Source organism: Helobdella robusta (assembly GCF_000326865.2).
Source record: "Helobdella robusta unplaced genomic scaffold HELROscaffold_41, whole genome shotgun sequence".
Classification (NCBI taxonomy): Eukaryota; Metazoa; Annelida; class Clitellata; order Rhynchobdellida; family Glossiphoniidae; genus Helobdella; species Helobdella robusta.
In genome coordinates, this window is record NW_008704941.1 from 72,921 (window position 1) to 93,218 (window position 20,298).

At 31.1% G+C, this 20,298-nt stretch overlaps 1 protein-coding gene across 1 annotated transcript in view; it reads left to right on the plus strand.

Moving 5' to 3' along the window:
- The window catches only part of HELRODRAFT_84668 (hypothetical protein), a gene marked incomplete at both ends in the record, with an annotated part of 28,345 nt that overhangs the window by 7,143 nt on the left and 904 nt on the right, over positions 1–20,298 (plus strand). The window contains 2 exons of the mRNA XM_009025287.1: positions 18,144–18,287; positions 19,475–19,704. Of these exons, the coding sequence (XP_009023535.1) occupies positions 18,144–18,287; positions 19,475–19,704 (374 nt within the window). The remainder of the gene's footprint in view (positions 1–18,143; positions 18,288–19,474; positions 19,705–20,298) is intronic.

Consider the following 20,298-nt stretch of genomic DNA (forward strand, 5'->3'; position numbering starts at 1 on the left):
AAAACTTATTTTCCGAATTCATGCTGCAAATAAGGCCATATTTCGATTCCGAATGAATCATTATCGGTTAAGTTTTATAGGAAAATATTGACTTTGTCAAAGTGAACTTAGATGGAAATTAGGTGTCAGGTTTCTTTATTGGCTGGTCAATCTTTGTTGGTTTCCTTTTCTTCATCGATAGCATCATATTCTTTAGTTTTCTCACCAAAAAACTTTAGTGAGAAAAATCGAAAAAACGAACTACAAACATATTAACGCCAAACATTCGGTAAAATTTATAGAATATTGTAAAAATTATGGTCTATTACCAACATATATATATATATATATATATATATATATATATATATATACGTGTATATATATATAAAAATATATATATATATATATATATATATTTTTTTCCGTTTTTCGAGTCGTTTTTGAGTATTTTCATTTAATTTTTGGACGGACTATTTATTCACTTTAGTTCCAGAAAATTCAATTTTTCGGTTAATATCGATATTTTAGGGGTTTTAGTTAATTTTTAAGTTGAATTAATTTTCATTTTTTGGTATATTCGTTTTAAGCTGCGTTGTACGATATTCAGGTTTTTGGTGATTGGACAATCGTTAGCATGCCGAATGCAAATGCTAGAGTGTGCACTTGTTGTAAAAATGAAATTAAAAGAACTGAAAAAGAATTACAATGCAGTTCATGCAAATTTCATGTGCACACAAAGTGTGTAAACATATCTGATTCCTATTTACCTGTGTTTAAAATGAAACATGTAAAATTTCATTGGGATGGCTGTCTGGAAATTTTCGAAAATTTTGACAATGCTATAGTAAATGTTGATAGACATTTTGTAAAATCTGCAGTTGAAATTGCTACTTTTTCTGAGTCAAATAATCAGCTCATTTCTGAAGTGAATGAAATGAAACAATTGTTGAATAATTTGGTGAAATTGCTACCATTCGTGAGTCAAACAAGCAGCTCATTTCTGAGGTAAATAACATAAAACAATTGTTGAATAATTTGGGAAAAAATGGTGTGGCCGTCAGTCCTGAGTTTGCCAAAGAAATGGATATAATGAAAAAGGAGTTGAAGGTGAGCTTTGCTGATGTTGTTAAAGGTGAATTTAAAAATTAAATAAAATCCGTAAATACCGAGGTCATGAATGTAAGTAGAAAATTAGATGAAGAGAGTGAGCGGAAAAAAAGAGAAAATAATATATTAGTATTTGGTCTTAAGGAACAAGGTACTTTAGTTGAGGAAAAAATTGTTGTATTAAAAATATGTAAAGAATTGTCATGTGATTTAATTGAAAATACTAATGATTTCAAAATAAGTAGACTGGGAATAAAAGGTGAGTCACCACGGCCTATGCTGGTTGCTGTCAGAAATAGCAATACCAAAACTGCCATCATGAAAAATTTGTTCAAAATCAAATCATTTGATTCTGATTTGAATAAAATTATAATTAGACATGATTTGACACCCCAGCAAGATTGTCGTTGAAAAAAAATGATTGATAAGGCAAAAGAAAAACAGGCGAATGACCATACGGGTTTTTTATACAGGGTCAGGAGAGAGCTGGGGAAATGGAGAATAGTAAAGTTCAAAAAGATGGAGTTAACGTAGGTGTAAAATCAAATAAATATAGTGTTGGGTTGGTTAATAATGGGGTTAAATTTGGGTTATTAAATATTAGGTCAATTATTACTAAATGGTGGGATGTATATCAATTATTAATAGAGGGTCTGGATATTTTTGTTATCGTTGAATCTTGGCATCGTTCCTCTGATCATATATCGGTGAAAATGTCAATGCCACCTGGATATATGTTTAATGAATATTTAAAAGTAAATGATCCATACCATGGGGGGTTAATAATTTTTTTTCGAAATTGTTAAAATTTGAAAAAATAAATGTACCTGTTTTTTCCTCATTTGAGGCACTTTGTCTTGACTTAAAAATTGATAAAATTAAAATACTTTTTTGGCGATGTATCGGCCTGGCTTTGTAATGATATCTTCATTATTTTTTGAGGAATTGTTTTCAATATTAGAATTTGTAACATCACTATGTGATAAGGTAATTTTATTGGGTGATCTCAATATACATGTTGAGAAAAGTGATTGTGGTCACACTATCCACCTTAATAATTTATTTGATTTTTTTCTAATGCGTAATGTCATAAATGAGCCTAGGCATAATTTAGGATGTATACTAGACCTCATCGTGTCTGGTTATCAAATGTCGGTTAATGATATCAAGATATATCCGAGTGGGATACACTCGGATCATAGTTTGATAACGGCGTTTTTGCCTATAACGCGTCCGCTTTCTCGAAAGATGAAACAATCAGTGCGTTCTTGGAATCGAATTGATAAAAATAAATTGATTTCATTAATTCAAGAATCACCAATTGTTAAATTTCGTGATATTATTGATGCAAATGAAGCTGCTGAGCTATTTAATAATGAATTAAATATTGCTGATGCTGTTGCACCGATTCATATGGTTGAAACAAAAATAGTGGCGACTGCACCTTGGTATGATGGTGAGTGTCGTAAGATGGGCGTGATTGTCGAAGGGCAGAAAGAAAATATAGATTACATTATAGAATGAGGGACAAAAAATTGTGGGTTGATTCTTTAAGGGTAAAAAACAACTATTTCAGGGAGAAAAAAGAAAATTATTGGAAAAAATTGGTTGAGGAAAATGGTAATGATCCTAAAAAGTTATGGAGAATTTTAAATAAAATTTTATGTAGAGTCATCAAATAATTGTACTATGAACCATACAGCCAAAGATTTTGTTGAATTTTTCATTAAAAAAATTGGAAGGATTAAAAACAATATATCTGTAGCTGGAGAGCCTACTATAAAGTGTAGGTCTAATGTTGATGAAAAATTTTGTGAATTTTCGCGGGTATCGCAGTCTGAAGTTAGAACCTTAGTAATTAGGTCTCCGTCAACCTCTTGTATGATTGATTGTATGCCTGCTAATATTTTTAAACAATATATAGATTATTTTTTGCCCTATTTTACGGAATTAATTAATTTGTGTCTGTCAACAGGCACATTTCCAGCTGTTTATAGGCATGCAATTATTATTCCTCTTCAGAAACATGCGTCTTTAGACATGAATGAACTTAAAAGTTTTCGACCTGTCTCGAATTTAACTTTTATTTCGAAGGTTTTAGAAAGAATTGTTCATAAACAATTTCTAAAGTATTTAAATGATAATAACTTTTTGCCGAAATTTTTGAGGCTTCTGATCGCTATCAGGTCTCTCTTCTTACTCTACTTGATATGAGTGCCGAATTTGATTGTGTGAATCATGATACACTGTTATGATACACTGTTACGATTATGTTTAAGTTACGGTGTCTGTGACTTAGCTTTGGAATTTTTCAAATCTTATTTGTGCAAACGTACCCAACAGGTTTATTTCAATAATTCTTGGTCAAATACAGTTGATGTTTTGTCTGGGGTTCCCCAGGGGTCTGTTTTAGGCCCACTTCTTTTTACGTTATATACAGCCGATATTACGTATCTCATTGAGGAGTTTTCTTTAAAGGGTTTTGCTTATGCAGATGATGTTCAGATAATTGCAAGTGTGGCGAATGGGGAGTTTGATTTTTTGATTGAAAGAATGTTGGATTGTTTGGGTGCACTGGATAGGTGGATGGGTTTGAATGGTATAAAATTGAATCAGGAAAAAACTCAGCTGGTACCAGTTGGAACTTGGTAGCAAACCTCTAGGATTGACGTTGATTTTGTGAAAATAAGTGGCATGATTATTGATTTTGGAAATATGGCTACAGTTTTGGGTTTTAAAATAGTTAAAAATCTATGTATGGATGAACATATAAAGGTTTTGGTAAAATCTTGTTTATTTCAATTGCGGCAATTGAATCGAGTTAAAAAGAGTTTGAACAGATCAACCATGGTTACTCTGATTCATTTGTTTATACATTCTAGATTGGACTATTGTAATAGCTTGTTTTATGGTGTTTCGAAACATGAGATTGCTAAGTTGCAGATGGTTCAGAATAGAGTTGCAAGAATTGTTGTTGGTGCTAGTTGTGTTGAACATATTAGCCCACTTCTGTCGAAATTGCATTGGTAGCCGGTCAACAAAAGAATTGTTTTTAAAGTCTGTTTTTTGGTTTATAGACGCTTAAACGGATTGGCTCCGCATTATTTGTCCGAAATGTTGATTGACAGATCATCAATTTCTTTAAAACCTGGCCAAATGATAAATGATCATATAATATATGTATATATATATATATATATATATATATGCAAGTATTGAAATAAAAATCACAGCATATTCGGGGTTTGTTAACTTCCTTATAAGTTCAGTTCCAGTCGATCATCGCGGTCGTCCACGATGTTTCTTCCAGTTCGTGGTTTTTTAATAAATATTACATTAAGACTGTCAGAAATGCTGTTACAGAAAGTTAACTAACGCCGAACCTGCTGTGATTATCATCAATAATTGCATTTCCGACAGTCTTATTCCTATATATATACATATATATATATATATATAATATAATAATAATATAATATACATATGTATATATATATATATATATATAATAATATAATATACATATGTATATATATATAATATATTTTTTAATATATATATATATATATATAATATATATTATATATATATATATATGTAGTTATTATAATGGTAGTGGTAACAAATCTTTGAATGTAGACAGCAACAATAATTTGAAGACGAACGACTGGAGCAATGTTCTTTGTTAATTATCAAATTGTTAATTATCAGATACATAATTACTAAATTCAACAATATTTATGAAATACTTTATGATGACTTAGATATTTTGATTCTGACGGAAGCATGGCATCTTTCTAGTTCTGTGACAGCAGTGGACATTTTTTTGTTGTTTCTATTGAATTACCAAGATTTGTTTTATTAAGCCCTTGCTAATAAGTTAAAAATTAGCAGCACCAGCATTGTCTGTCTGGCTGTGTGCAGACCTGGATCGGTTTTACCTGGATCGGTTTTGTTTTTTGCAGAACTTGTAACAGCACTGTCATTAATTGAAAACAACATTATATTAACATGGGATTTCAATGTGTACATGAAAAGACATACTGACAGTCATGCTGATGCGTTAAGTGATGTTTTTGATGATAATAATAGAATAAATAGAACTTGTGACAACACTTCATGAAAAAAGAGGAATTTTGGATTTGATTGTTACTTCTAGTTCATTTCCTGCCAAGGTCAAAATATCTTCCCATGGCCATTTCTCGGATCTTTTTTGCATCAGGTGCGTCTATTGGTTAAAAAAGATGTAAAACCAAGAATAAGAAAAACTGTTCGATCTTGAAAAAAGATGAATCAAAATCAATTTGTTTTCTTGGTCCAAATTTGTCGAATCCTATTGAATTGCTGCACCTGTTTAATAGTGAAATGGAAAAACTTATTGATATAGTGGCTCTCTATCGTGTGATTGAAATCAGAAATGAATTGTTGACACATTGGTTTAATTCTGACTGTTGAAAAATGAAAGCAAAATGTAGAAAATTGAAGTACAATACAGAAAATGTTGAATGATAAAGATAGTAAAACTGGATTAGCGCTTCAACTATGAAGAGCTTTACATTTGCACAAAAAAAACACATCTTGGAAGGATGTTGTTTGTCAAAATAGTAACAATCCGAAACGATTATGGGCTTTTATTAATAGATTGTTTTGCAAAGATAACTCTGCGGATGATTTAAAAAACACCACTGATCACTCAGCTCAAAAGTTCATAGACTTCTTTGAAGAAAAAATTAATGAAGTTAAAGATTCGAGATGTCTAAGTTTTAATAAATTGTGAATTAGAGATGAAAATTTATTTTCTTATTTTCGAATGCTTTCATTATACTTTTATTCATTTGCGGGTAGATTACTGCAACAGTATTTTGTAGTCTGTCTAGTAAATCAATCGCAATGTTGCAGCTATTCAGAATCAAGCAGCAAAATTGGTTCTTGGTGCTGTAAAGTTTGATCATGTTACCCCTCTGCTCAAAAAGTTACACTGGCTGACAATAAAAAAAGAGAGTTATGTTGAAAATATCACTCATCATGTTAAAATGTTTAGTAGTCTGTGTCCCTTCATAAATAATCAGCAGATGTTCACCAAAAGTAAGCATGTTCGGAGCTGTTCAACTCACATCAAACAACTCAAACCTCTTATCAATCAATTACCAAGCTAAAGATTTGAGAAAAAAATTTTCTGTTTGTAGTTCCGCTGTGTGTTCCGCTTGATTTAAGTTTACTTTCGTTTTAAAAATTACTGAATTCTTATTTTTTTACATTATAGAAATTTATAATAATTATTATTTTTTTAAATGTTTTTATGACTTTTATGCAATATGTATATCATAGGTATATTTAGGTTTCGATGTTTGATTCTCTTTTTTTATATATGGTTGGTTGATTAGCTGATGTTGTTTATTTATTTGTTTTGTTGAATGTTTTCAACTGGTTTTATTATTTGGTGAATGATTATTAGTAGGAATGCATTTATTTAGAGAATAGTTCATTTGAAGGTGTATTGGGGTTGAAATTTATTTATCAAGTTCGATTATTATTGTAAGAGATTTTTGTTTCTGTAGATTTATTAATTTATTGCTGTCGTGAATTAAAAATGAATTTGATAGCCCCTTTGAAATATTGATTTAATTGGCGCTTTATAAATGTTCAAATAATAATTAAAGATGGCAAAGGATTACCAAAAAATGCTTTTTCTGTATAAGATAAAAATGAATAAAAAAGTACCTAAAACTTTGTTTTTATTTAAATAAGTTAAAAAAACGATGATAAAAATATTATACGAAATATTGAAAAACTGAACAAGAAACTGATCAAAGCTGAAAATGTAATGATATTTTTAAACAATTGTATCTACGACAGTGTTAGCCCTAGTTATATATATATATATATATATATATATATATATATATATATATATATATATATATATATATATATATATATATAATTGTATGTATTCCACCGAATTTTAGGTATTAATTATTTAAGGTTTGTTTTTTTCAATTTTCCATATGTCAGACAAACAATTCGCGTGTCGATCTGCAACCGATTCAAGTATTTCTGGCAAAGTTCTAGCTACAATCTGAATATCATCTGTATAAGCAAAACCCATAAAACCGTATCTGTCAATAATTTCAAACACACCATAAAAATTGGTCTAAGAACGTACCCCTGCGGTACACAGTATTCCAAATATTCCTTGGTAAAAAGTACATTAAAAAACACCTGCTGGGATCTCCCACTTAGGTTGGATTTAAACAAATCTAAGGCCTTTCAGACACTCCATAACATAACTGCAGCCTTTGAATAAGAACGGCATAATTAACACAATCAAATGCCGCACCCATGTCAAGTAGAGCCACAACAGATATTTTTGGGATCAAATGACTCATACAGATACTTAACCAACTTCAAAAGTGCTGTTTCAACTGAGTAAAATTTTCTGTGTCCAGACTGACAACCCGGAAAAAGGTTGTTATCTTGTAAATAACCAACAAACTGGTTTACCATAATTTTTTTGACTACTTTTCACACATTCAACAAATTTGACACTGGTCTATAACTTTTGAGGTCATCAACATTATTTGACCGATGTTTAAGGAGTGGTTTCACTATTGCATGCTTAAACACAGAAGGAAATTGGCCAGTAGAAAAGCATTGGTTAATTAAATCCGTTAGATATGGCAAAAATATATCAATATGCTTTATAAGCATCACGGTAGTTATATAGTCAAACCCACAGGTTGCAAATGCAGAACTCGCAACAATCGATCTAACATAAGAATTTGAGCACTGGGCAAACTCCGTAAAAACATGTAAGTCAATTTTGTTCACAAAAAAGGAGGGTTTGCTACGAACCTTTATTGCTTTCTTAATATCCAAAATTTTGTTCCTAAAATATTTAACAAAACTCTCAGCTACTAGTGCAGAACCTATTGAGGCATCAACGGTCATCCTGCATAAAATCGTATTGATATTTTGCCATAGTTTCTTATTATCATTTTTATTTGCATTAATTTCATTGGTCCAAAACGACTCTTTTTTAAGCACAAAAATTTATCAATTGTTTATTGTGCAATTAAGTTTTTCAATTTTTTGAACGACGAATTTCATTGTATTGTAAAATTTGTTAAATTCATAAACAAAAATTTAATTCATTTTTTTCATTTTTTTAAAATATATATGTACATTCAAACATAAATTTTTTTTTGACAATTATTTGTCATCATCAGTGTTAAATACGGTTTTGTTATTTTATGCCCGTTTATACTGGTTTAGAGTGACTTTGTTGCTGAGTGCCTTCACCAAATGACTTTGTTCGGCTTCTAACTTCATACTAAATGACTTTGTTTGACTTTTAACTTTGTTAGTCGGTAAGACATCAGTAACGTGTTGTTGAATATTTATTGCTGGACGTCTTTGTGCAATGAGCAAAGATTCTGCAATCCCTAAATTGTGTGGATTGTTGTATTGAATTATTTCTAAGTTATTATCAAGTATCTGTTTGGTAAATTTTGTTTGTCTTTCTCTTTCAGGTCATTTTTCGTTGTTTCTGACTAAATATGCATAACAAGCCCTCTTGATAATTTCGTTGTTGTCATCCCGATGTATTCAGAGTTTTGGTGCCCACACCAACCATTTTTGCATTTAATTGAGTACATTGGGAGATCACGGTTTATTATCTATTATGGCTTGCTTGTGCAAATGTTTTTCATAATTAATAAAAATGTGTCATTTATACAGCGCAATGTGCACAGCGCCTACTCTAAGGGGCGCATGGTTGATGTTGGCAAAAAGTCCTAGATTCCTGTTGTCACTAAAAATGCTTCGGACGTTTTATATAACATACATTGAGTAACTGTTGATGAATGTGTGAAGGTAGAACTGTGTAGGTGGAAGAATATCCTACATAAAACACACACAAAAAACTCTTTTTACAAAAGGGAACGGCAATCACGTTGTTCTTTATGAACGATAAATAGCTGGAGTCATTCCATTGGCTTGAGCTTTCCGGTCGACGATTAAATTTTAGCGGTGTTGACAATAGAATTTGATAAACATATTTTTGACGAAAAGCAATCCGTAAAACCTTTCCGCAGCTAGGAATTGCCAAAAAGCAACGTGCGGACATGTCAACAAACCATAGACATCGCATTATATTGTTATAACCGCTGCATTGGTCAAATTGCGCTATATTATTTATCTTGATTATTCGTTATCTTTGCTATATTTGTATCTCTTTGTATGTAAAATTCTACCGTAGCCTTATATAACCTTACATATGGTCCTGCAAAGAGAGCGAGATTTGAAAGGAAGGTTTCTAGTAAGGTTTGATGCGAAGTTGTAATTGTGATTTATGTAGTTACTAGGATTAGTTTAGTGTTTCTATTACTGTTGGCATTCAAATAAACGTTCAACAAAGTTGGCGTTTGAAACAGTTGTGTTCATCTACCGAAAGTCTTGAACCTACGGAATAACGAATACTCGACGATCGTTGGAAGCTACAACAAACACTAGTGTTGGAGATATAGAGATCATTGATGTTATAACATTGGTGTTTGTAGTAACGAGCGTTCAAGAGTAACAATAATATATAATTATAGAAGTTTTATGGTTGGTGTAATAGATCTTAAATTTAACGGTTTCTTTTTTAATATGGTTTGACGTTGTTTCTAATAATTCTTTTCGTAATTTCCTCATCTTGTCTAAACGCTGTTGACATGTGGTTTTTGTAATTTATCATAATATTTTTGTTTTCATTGCTGTTTTTGTTGTTGTAATTAAAATCGGTTTTCTTTTTTTAAGATCACTTTTTTTAATTAGTGAACTTGTATAGCCGTTATTAAGTAGGAGGTTAGAGATTCTTTGGCAATGCGCAAATAAATGAAAACATTAAATAAATTAAGACATTAATATAAAGACAGTAAATAAATGAAACATTAAAATGAAAACATCAAATAAATGAAAAACGTCATTAAATAAATGTAAAAATTAAAATGAAAACACTAAACAAATGAATAAATGAAAACATTAAAATGAAAACATTAAAAACTGGTGAAAGGGATAATTGTAAATAAATTGTAAATTATTATGCGATGCAATTAAAATATATATGAATTCCGTTCTAAAACTAAGAAGAAAAATGTAGAACAATGTCTGAAAGACAAACCAATTCAAGCTACATAAAATAAAAATAATAAAAAAATAAAAGAAATACTGCAGGCTGAAAATTACGAAAAATCATAAAATAAAAATAGATATCTAAATCCAATCCGGCGTAACAAAGAAACCAAACATACACTGACACAATCATATAACGTTTTTAAATATTGTCAAAATAATATTAATAATATGTAGTCAATTAAATAAATTAATTCGCGCTTCTCGGCTGAGCGTTGATATTTACCTTAACAACCATAATATAAACAATCTTGCCGTTAAAATTTTAAAAATCGCGTTTTATATTGTTTATAGTTATTAAATTTATTTTATTGGTTTTCTGTTTTAATTAAATAATTTATATAAATTAATAATTACTTGTTCCTTTATATCAAATATCTTACATACCTTATATATAATGCACTGAAGATGAGTAATTTATAACTCGATATAGCTAGCTATTTGCAAATTTATTTAATAAAAAAATTTTTTAAAAAACAATAAAATGTCTAATTTCTCTGAAATTAATAAATTAAAAAGAAATATAAAAAAGTTGAACAATGTTGAAAGTAGTGTTGAATTTTTGAAATGTTGCGTTAACAACAGTCTGTTACAAAAAAAAAAAAATATGTATATATATATATATATATATATATATATATAATATATATATATATAACATATATATATATAATATATACATACCTTTAACTTATCGTCAGAAAATTAATAGAATTCAATAAAAATTTTTTTCTATTTATAACATTTTTAAATGTTGATAGACGCTTAAATCCGGCCCTAAATCCGGATAGATTTAAATCCGGCCCTAAATCCCTAAATCGGCCGGATTTGAAAAAAAGCCGGATTTTGGCCGGGGCCGAACTTCGGTGCATCCCTACTTTCTACATCTTTGGTGATTTCTACTTGCACTTCAATAACTTATCGTGTTCTTACATTAGTAGATTTGTTGATATTTTGACTCTTTTTAACTTATCACAATATTGTTCTTTTCCTACCCATATTTCTGGTAGTAACACTATTGATTTTATTATAGCTTCGTTTTTTCTAATCTTTATCTCTGCTAGCTCTATTCCTTACTCTGATCACCTCCTTATTGATTCTCTAGATTTTCTTCCTTTTAATTCATCTATGTCTATTTCTAAAAAATGCCGGTCTTCTCTTAATAAAGATATTTTTCTTCAATCTCTTACTGAAACTATTTTTGATACTACCTGATTTTTTTTACGATTTTTGATACTACCTTATTTTCTGATGTTGATGATTTTATCTATGCTTTTATAATATATACATTACTTCTATTCTTGATAAGCTTATTCCTCTTAAATCTTTAACTTATGAGCTCTATTCTTGTAAGTGCAGAGAGTGGCTCACTAAAAGCAAAGGTGAACAAATAAAATCTCTGTATTGTATAGCAAAACAAGCAAAGCGTATGGAAAAGACATAGTTGGTGCCTCATGTATCAATAACGACAAAAATGAGAGGTTCTTGAAGAAGATGAGATCAAGCTACAGTGGAAAAAATACTTCAACTGTCTGTTAAATGAAACAAATCTCATCAACGTCAACTTTGACGCTTCACCCATTGAAGGTCCGATTTCAGCCATCACTGTTAAGGAGCTTACAGAAGCTCTGAAAGCTATGAAGGATGGAAAAGCAGCAGCTGGACTCACAAATGACATTATCAAAGCATCTGGTACTGCAGGTATCCAAATGTTATTACAACTTTGCCGTAAAGTCTGGAGAAATTGCTCAACGCCGACTGAATGGAACTATAGCATTACAGTTCAGCTATACAAAGGTAAAGATGATCCATTGAACTGTTCATCATATCGTCCAGAAAATCATTGAGAGAAGATTAACGTCATACACCACAATCGAAAATTATCAATTTGGTTTCAACAATTGATGCAATTCACATCCTTCGGCAACTGCAAGAGAAGTACCTCGCAAAGTATCAACAACTATCACACATTTTTGTAAACTTTGAAAAAGCATTTGATCGAGAGTTCCCCGTGATGCAATCAGGCGGAGTCTATGTCGACAACTCATTCCAGAATATCTTGTTTGACTCGTGATGGAAATGTATACGAATACTAAGACTCTCGTCAGCCCAACGGTTGGAAACACAGATGTATTTGACATTGGCGTTAGAGTTCACCAAGGCTCGATACTCAGTTCACTGTTATTTATAACTGGGATGGAAGAAATCACAAAACCAATACGCACTGGTGACATTTGGAATCTAATATATGCTGATGATATCGTTTTAACAGCCATGTCTGAGCAGAGCGGCATAGATGTTTGAGGATTGAAACACCAGACTCGCCAATCATGAATTCAAAGTTAACATTGTTCAGTTTGTAAAGCTGGTGTAGGTAACAATTCAATTAAGTGTCAGCAGTGTAACCAGTAGTGTCACAAACGTTGTTTAAAAATGATTGGTACTTTATTTAAAGTGTCCATTTTTGTTTGTCCTGCTTGCATCAATCCACAACAACAAATTCAAATAGCAATATTTTTGAAGCCATTAAGGTAGAGAAAGTCACATCGTTTCAATATCTAGGAAATGTTCTGGATTGTACTGGAACAGCTGAAGCTGCCGTTCAAACACGCATACGTGCAGCCTGGAATAATGGCATCTCCTTGCCTCTATATTGATGCGGCGTGACATCCCACCACCTTTACGATCAAGATTTTATAAATTTGTGATACGTCCGGTGTTGTTATATGGTGCAGAAACATGGTCAATGACAACCAAACTGGAACAACAACTTCAACGAACCGACATGAAGATGCTTTGATAGATGCAACAAATTAGTCTGAAGGACCACATCAAATCTACCAAAATCCTGCGTCGTGCTGGTTTAGATGATATAAAGGACGAATGCCGGCTACACCGTCTGCGGTGGTTTGGTCATGTCAAGCGAAGTGGAAACAGTGTTATAATTTTTGCAAATGTTGAAGTACCTGGCACACGTCCCAAAGGCCGTCCAAAAAAGTCCTGGTCGCAAACAATCGAGCTAAACATGAAAGCTCTAAATTTAAATGAACTGGTCGCCTAATTTGGCGCGAAAAATTGATGGCAAAGAAAACAACGTCCTACCTGACTACGGTCTCTAGACGCTAAACAAAAATTGATTGGTTTAAACTCTAACTCCTTGCTACCTGTATCTCAATTTGGTTTTAGACCTGCTCACGGTACTGAAACTTCTTTACTCAAAACACACAATAATATCTTTCTCTCTAGTGACAATAGTAATCTTACTTTTCTTCTTGCTCTTGATTTTTTCTCTGCCTTTGATACTGTTGATTATACTATTCTCTTAAAGCTGCTAGATCTTTCTTTTAATATTACTGATTCTTGTCTATCTTGGTTTTTTTCTTATCTTAGTAATCGTTTTTACTATCGTTTTTCTCCTGTTGTTTTCAATAATTCTACTTCTAACTCCTCTACTTGTACTTTCTGGGTACTTCAGGGTTCTATCCTTGGCCCTCTTCTATTTATACTCTATACCTCTGAACTACCTCGTATTATTAATAAGTGTTCTTTCACTAGTCAACTATATGCTGATGATTCGTATATTTATTCTTCTTTTTCTTCATCTAATCTCAATAGTGTTCTTCATAATCTATCTTTATGTCTTTTTTCAATTATCGTAGTCTAGCCTTTTTTGATTTTAGTATGTCTCTTTCTTCTCAGATTAATAGTGTTGCTAGAAGTTCTTACTTTCATCTACGTAGAATAAAAAAACTTTTGCTTTTTCTTGATGATCCTACTCTTCTCCTTCTTGTTACTTCGTTAGTCTTATCTAGGATTGACTATTGTAACTCGCTCTGCTATGTTCTTCCTGATTGTATAGTCTATCCTATAAGCAAAGCTTTTAACTCTGCTGCTCGTCTAGTTGCTCGTGCCCATTCTTTTCTCATATTTTTTCATATCTTGTTCTTCTGCACTGGTTTCCAATAAAATATAGAATAATTTTTAAAATTTGCACATTTATGTATAAGTCTCAATCTAAATTATTTCCTAAGTACTTATCAGATATATTAATTGAACCTAAACGTCCCGGTTTACGATCGTCTTCTTGTTCTCGCTTCTTCTTAACTCGTGTTTAACACTCTTTTGCTAAATCCGCTTTTGCTTTTTCTGGCTTTTTTTTCTGGAACTCTCTACCTTCTTCTTTGACTACTTTTTCATCATTTACGATGTTCAGAGCGGATCGGAAGACCTATCTGTTTGCAAAATTCATTGAGGAGCGCTGTTGAACATTGCGGAAATAGCGCTTTACAAGCTAATTGATTGATTGATTGATTGATTGATTGATTGACTGACTGACTGACTGACTGACTGACTGGCTGGCTGGCTGGCTGACTGACTGACTGACTGACTGACTGACTGACTGACTGACTGACTGACTGACTGACTGACTGACTGACTGACTGACTGACTGACTGACTGACTGACTGACTGACTGACTGACTGACTGACTGACTGACTGACTGACTGACTGACTGACTGACTGACTGACTGACTGACTGACTGACTGACTGATTGGTAAACCATACAAGTCTTTATAAATATTAGTAGTTTATTCTATTTATAGTATTAATAGTTGGGTTTTACGGAGATTTTTAATATATTTTCACAATTAGCTCATGATCTAGCCTTATTACCATGTTTAAATGATTCATGTAGGTGTTCGCCTGATGTTATTTGAAGATTATTAACTAATTTAAAAATAAAACAACAGCATTCGGGGTCATTAATTTCAAAAACTGATAAAATTTAAAGTTCATTTAAAAGGTTTTCTTATCTAAAATATTTCAAAAATTTATATATAATTCTTAATGCTTTTTTGGGGCATTAAATAAAATATCTAAATACGTTTTAAACGTGTTACTCAATATTAGATTTCTATAATACAAGTGTGGGTATATAAATGCGTAATTCATTAAAACTAAAAGTTTATTTGGTAAAAGATATTTTAATCGGTTCATTATTCGCGGATATCTGTTTATTTTTTTGCATAATAAAATCAATATATTTTTTAAAATTTAATTTCTTGTCTACCACAACTTCTAAAAGTTTAAATTCTTCAACTTTGTCGATTATGCTATCACCTAATTTTAAAACAAATTCATCAACTTAGTTTTTTTTAATGTTTATACTAATTTTATTATAAATAGACCAAGTGTGCAATTTATCCAAACAATTGTTTGTACAGACATTCGTTTATTCAAGAATTCGTTTATTCACAAAGAAATAAAACAGGCAATCAAAGTAAGCTTGTGCCACGCAGACCACCCTATCTAAGTGCATAAAAATCGAATATATATATATATATATATATATACATATATATATACATATAAATATATATATATATATATATACATACATATATACATACATATATAAATATATGTACATATATATAAATAATACATATATATATACATACACACGAAGATTTACAATAATTTATTACATTTAAATTGAAATAAAGTAAGATAACAGATATTAGAAATATTCATTCAACTTAACTCAGATAGTTGTATTACATGCATTCACACTTAGATTTATAATGAAATAAAAGTAATGTACAATTAATTAATTCTGATAACAGCTTCTTTAAGTGAAAATTTGAAGGCTTCTATTTGAAGGCTTAAGTTGCTCATATCAATGACGTAATCCCTTCCACCGATTTATGCCCCGCACAGCCCAATGCCTATCATTTATTACCGTTCTACTTTTACATAATTTAAGCTTGCCGCGGTTTCGACTATTTGAAATTATTACTTCTAATGAATTAAAATGTTGGTAGTTGTTTCAATATGTTGCGACCATTTCAGATCGCTCTGTAACATGATTCCCATAAATTTTATTGACTCAACACGCGGCAATATAGTTTCACCAATCTTTATTGACAGGTTATTGAAACGATAATTATTGGTTTTAACTTTAGGGCCAAATAAGATGTAAAAAGAATTTTTTAAATTTAAAGGCAATTTATTTATTTAAAAAAATGATAATACTTTTTAATTCAAATTCTTTATGTCTCTAGAAGTGTTGACCAAGGTTGTGTCATCTGCATAAATGATGAATTTAGAGATTTTGGTTGTATTGATAATACCATTGATAAAAAGTATAAATAATTTTGGGCCCAAAATACTTCCCTGGGGTACCCCACTTACCACTCGACGAGTATCTAAGTTACAATGATTTATTGATACATATTGATATCTATTTGTAAGGTAACTACGAAACCATTTTAAAGCATGCCCTCTGATTCCGTAATGTTCAAATTTCAATTTAAGCAACAGTATATCGTATGAAACGGAATCGAATGCTTTCGAAAAATTCAAAATCACGGTAGAGACAACATGGTCAGCATCATATTTAAAAACGATATCATTAAAAAGCTTCATAACTGCATCCTCAGTCGAACAATTCTTTCAAAAATCAAATTGGTCATTTGTTAAAATTTTATTGGCACTCATAAATGACTCAAATCTTATCTCGGCAACCTTTTCTAACACATTTGAGATACAACATAATATACTAACTGGTCTGTAATTATTAACATTAATACGTGAGTCAGATTTATGGATTGGAACCACCCTCGCAATCTTAAGACAATCTGGAAAAATTTCGGTAGAGAGTGATAAATTAAATAAATGTGCCAATATATGACAAATTGAATAATTTATATATTTTAAGATTTTGTTTGAAAACTTACAGTGGTCCAAACTAGATGAGTTGAATAAAGATTTTACAATGTTGAATATTTCGTCTGGACAGGTTGGCATTAAATAGATGGAAAAGGAGATCCCATTTAAAAAAAAGTATAAAAACTATTGTTGGTTGGTAAATTTTTACTAAATAAATCAGTGAAAAAATTGTTATAAATATTGGCAATCTCAAGCTGATCTTTGACAATGGAATTCTCTTTTTTTATAAAGTACAATTTTTTGGTTTAACTTAATAGTTAATAGTTTTCTATTTTCCTTGCTGTTAGTCTCAGGTCTGCCGAAAATGTTATTACAGTACTTGGTTTTAGACACTTTAATAATGTTGTTAACTTCATTTTCAATTGTGTAATAGATAATGATATTTTCATATGTTGCGTAATTTTTATATTTTTTATAAAGCCCGTTTTTTACTGATGAGTTTTTTAATTTGTGTCGTCATCCACAGTTGAGAGGTTGATGAAGTTGCTAGAGTGCTGTCCTAATGGTTAAAGCGTCTGGTCCTGTTTCCCATTGCATGTAGTTAATAGGTTCAAATATGACAAAAATATTTTCACTTATTGCATGCTTTGTGTGTGATGATATGCTTTGGCTGCTGTTTTGTCTACATTGTCTTGATGTTTTCGTGCATATATGAATAGTGATTTTGAGGTCTTTTTCTTCTTCTGTAGATCGAAGGACTTTACTGCCCAGTTTTATGATAGAACAGAAAGGCTTTTTTCGGTATTCCTATACCAACTCCGGAGTTCAAATTGATACGTTGTGGTTGTGCCCAGATGATCAAATATTTTTATACTGTGCCTATTTATTGGTTCCTTGTTTATTCAAAGTGAATATTTAGTTTTACAATCTCTCGACATCGTAAAATATAACACTTTTATATATTTTCATCAGGAATACCGAAAAAAGCTTTTCTGTTCTATCATGCATAAAACAAACCAAAATTTTGGTTTTGAACTAAAGAAACTTGAAAATGATTTACGATCAACCGTTAGATTAGAAGTTAACTAACGCCGAACATGATGTGATTTTCATCAATAATTGCATTTCTGACAGTCTTAATCCAATTGTTATAATCAAAATTTATTTTTTTTTTCATTTATAATCGTTTTATACATTTTTATGCAGTTGGTTACACAACGGATGACATGTATTTCCAATGGATGGACGGGAAAGCTGAAAAAGTAATTGATTTGGGAGAAAATAAGATTCTTCCACAATTTACTATTGAAAGGTTCATTCGAAGAGACTGCTCACAGAATTACACTGCAGGTTCTATTGCTTCTTTCACATCGATTTTTAAACATTGTTGCAAATCAACTAAAATTTTCATTATCTTTTATTTCAACAAGATAATGGTGATGCTAACTTGGTTTGCATCTTTTTAACGCAACAGCATAATAATCTCATATTCTAATATTTTTTTTTTATCTCGGTAAACGGATTTCTTACCGTCCTCTGTACTCAGCTTTTCTGAAAAGTCCTTGTTCTACTTTTTTTTGCTATCGCTATTTCTACCTTGGCCTTCTTTTTAAAAGTTTGATAAGCCCTATGATTTTTTTTATTTTTGATATTATCCATTTTCTAAATTCTATTTTCTTATCCCTTATTGTCTATTCGACCCTTTCGTTTCACCACCATTTTTCCTTATATTGTGCTGGCCACTTCCTTACCTGACATGTTGTCTCAGCTGCATTCAACATACCATTTTTCATTTCAACCCATGATTTTTCTACACCTAGATCATTATCAATAATACTCTCTGTTCGAATCCTATTTTGATATGCTCTCATGATTTTTCGGTTTTCTTATTTTCCAAGTTTTAATCTTGGGTTCTGTAATCTTTTTTGTCTTTTCTTTTCGTTTTAGTATAAAATCACATACCAGGAGTTCATGCTGCTTAACACATTCTTTATTACAAAACATTTTTAAAGCACCTCTAGCTTTCTCTTTTTGCCAAAATGAAATCTATTGTGCTCTTGACCTTTTAAGGTTTATACGTAATTAAATGGTATGGTTTTTTCTTAAACCAAGTGATGTAAATTCTCATGTTCCAGGTAATTCCAAAGCCTAAAATTTTTTCGCCATCTTTATTCCTTTCTCCATACCAATTTCTACCATGCACTTGCTCATAAACAATACGTTTTTTTTCCAACATATCTATTCAAGTCTCCCCAAACCACCATTTCTTTTCCAGATATCCCAATTATCATTTCATTTATCTTATCCCAAAATCTATCTTTATCCTCCGTGTGCATATGTGCGTATATGTACAGTCTGAGCACAGCGTGTGCTTGCATTTTGTTTTCATGAAAATATACTTATACGATAGGCACTATTTCTTGATTATAACTTATAAAAGTTTAATTAATTTTTTGACAAAAAATAATTGAATGATTTATAATAATTTCAAGTAAATATTATACTGTTTAAAAATTGCTTCCAATAAATGTTTGAAGGAACGTACCCATGCTTGGAAGTGCGGTTCGTCTTGCGTCGTGACATTGGTTTTTTTCTCATCCAAGTCTATGTACCCAGCATCTTGATTGTCATACTTTCATGGGTCTCATTCTGGATCAACATAGAATCATCACCTGCCCGAGTCTCGATTGGACTGCTGACTGTGCTGACCACTACAACCATGAGTGCTGGAGCGAGGGCTAGTTTACCAAGAGTTTCATATATTAAGGTTGTAAATACATAAATATCGTATTTAGTTCTTTATATACAAACACATGAAAACATACACGTGCACATACACGCCCGCGCGCGCGCACACACACACACACAAATATATATATCAGTACCATATTTCGAAAGCGCTGTAAAATAAAGTGTACCTCAATAAAATAATGATGTTTCAATGTACTAAAAAAACTGTCGATTAGTGATTGAACCATTTTTTAAATGGAAAGAGAATGAGTTTCAAGCTTTTGTTGTTACAACAGCTAATTTTTTTTCCGAAATTTGAGAAGCGGAAAGCTAGCGTAAACAGATCACCATGGCCGGATGACCCCATATCATTACGTCCATGAACTTTTGACACCGGCGCCAGCTGTTCAATCAGATAAAACAGTGCCTCTTCAAATAGACAGTCTCTTACCAAAAAAGCAAATTTAAATTTAATCTTTGCCGAAAACCGCATCCCATAGAGTTCAGCTTACATGTAATACCAAAATGGAATAAAATTTTAAGACGTCCTTGCCACCTCATTCATATATATTACAAAAAATTTATATAAATATATATATATATATATATATATATATATATATTACGATAA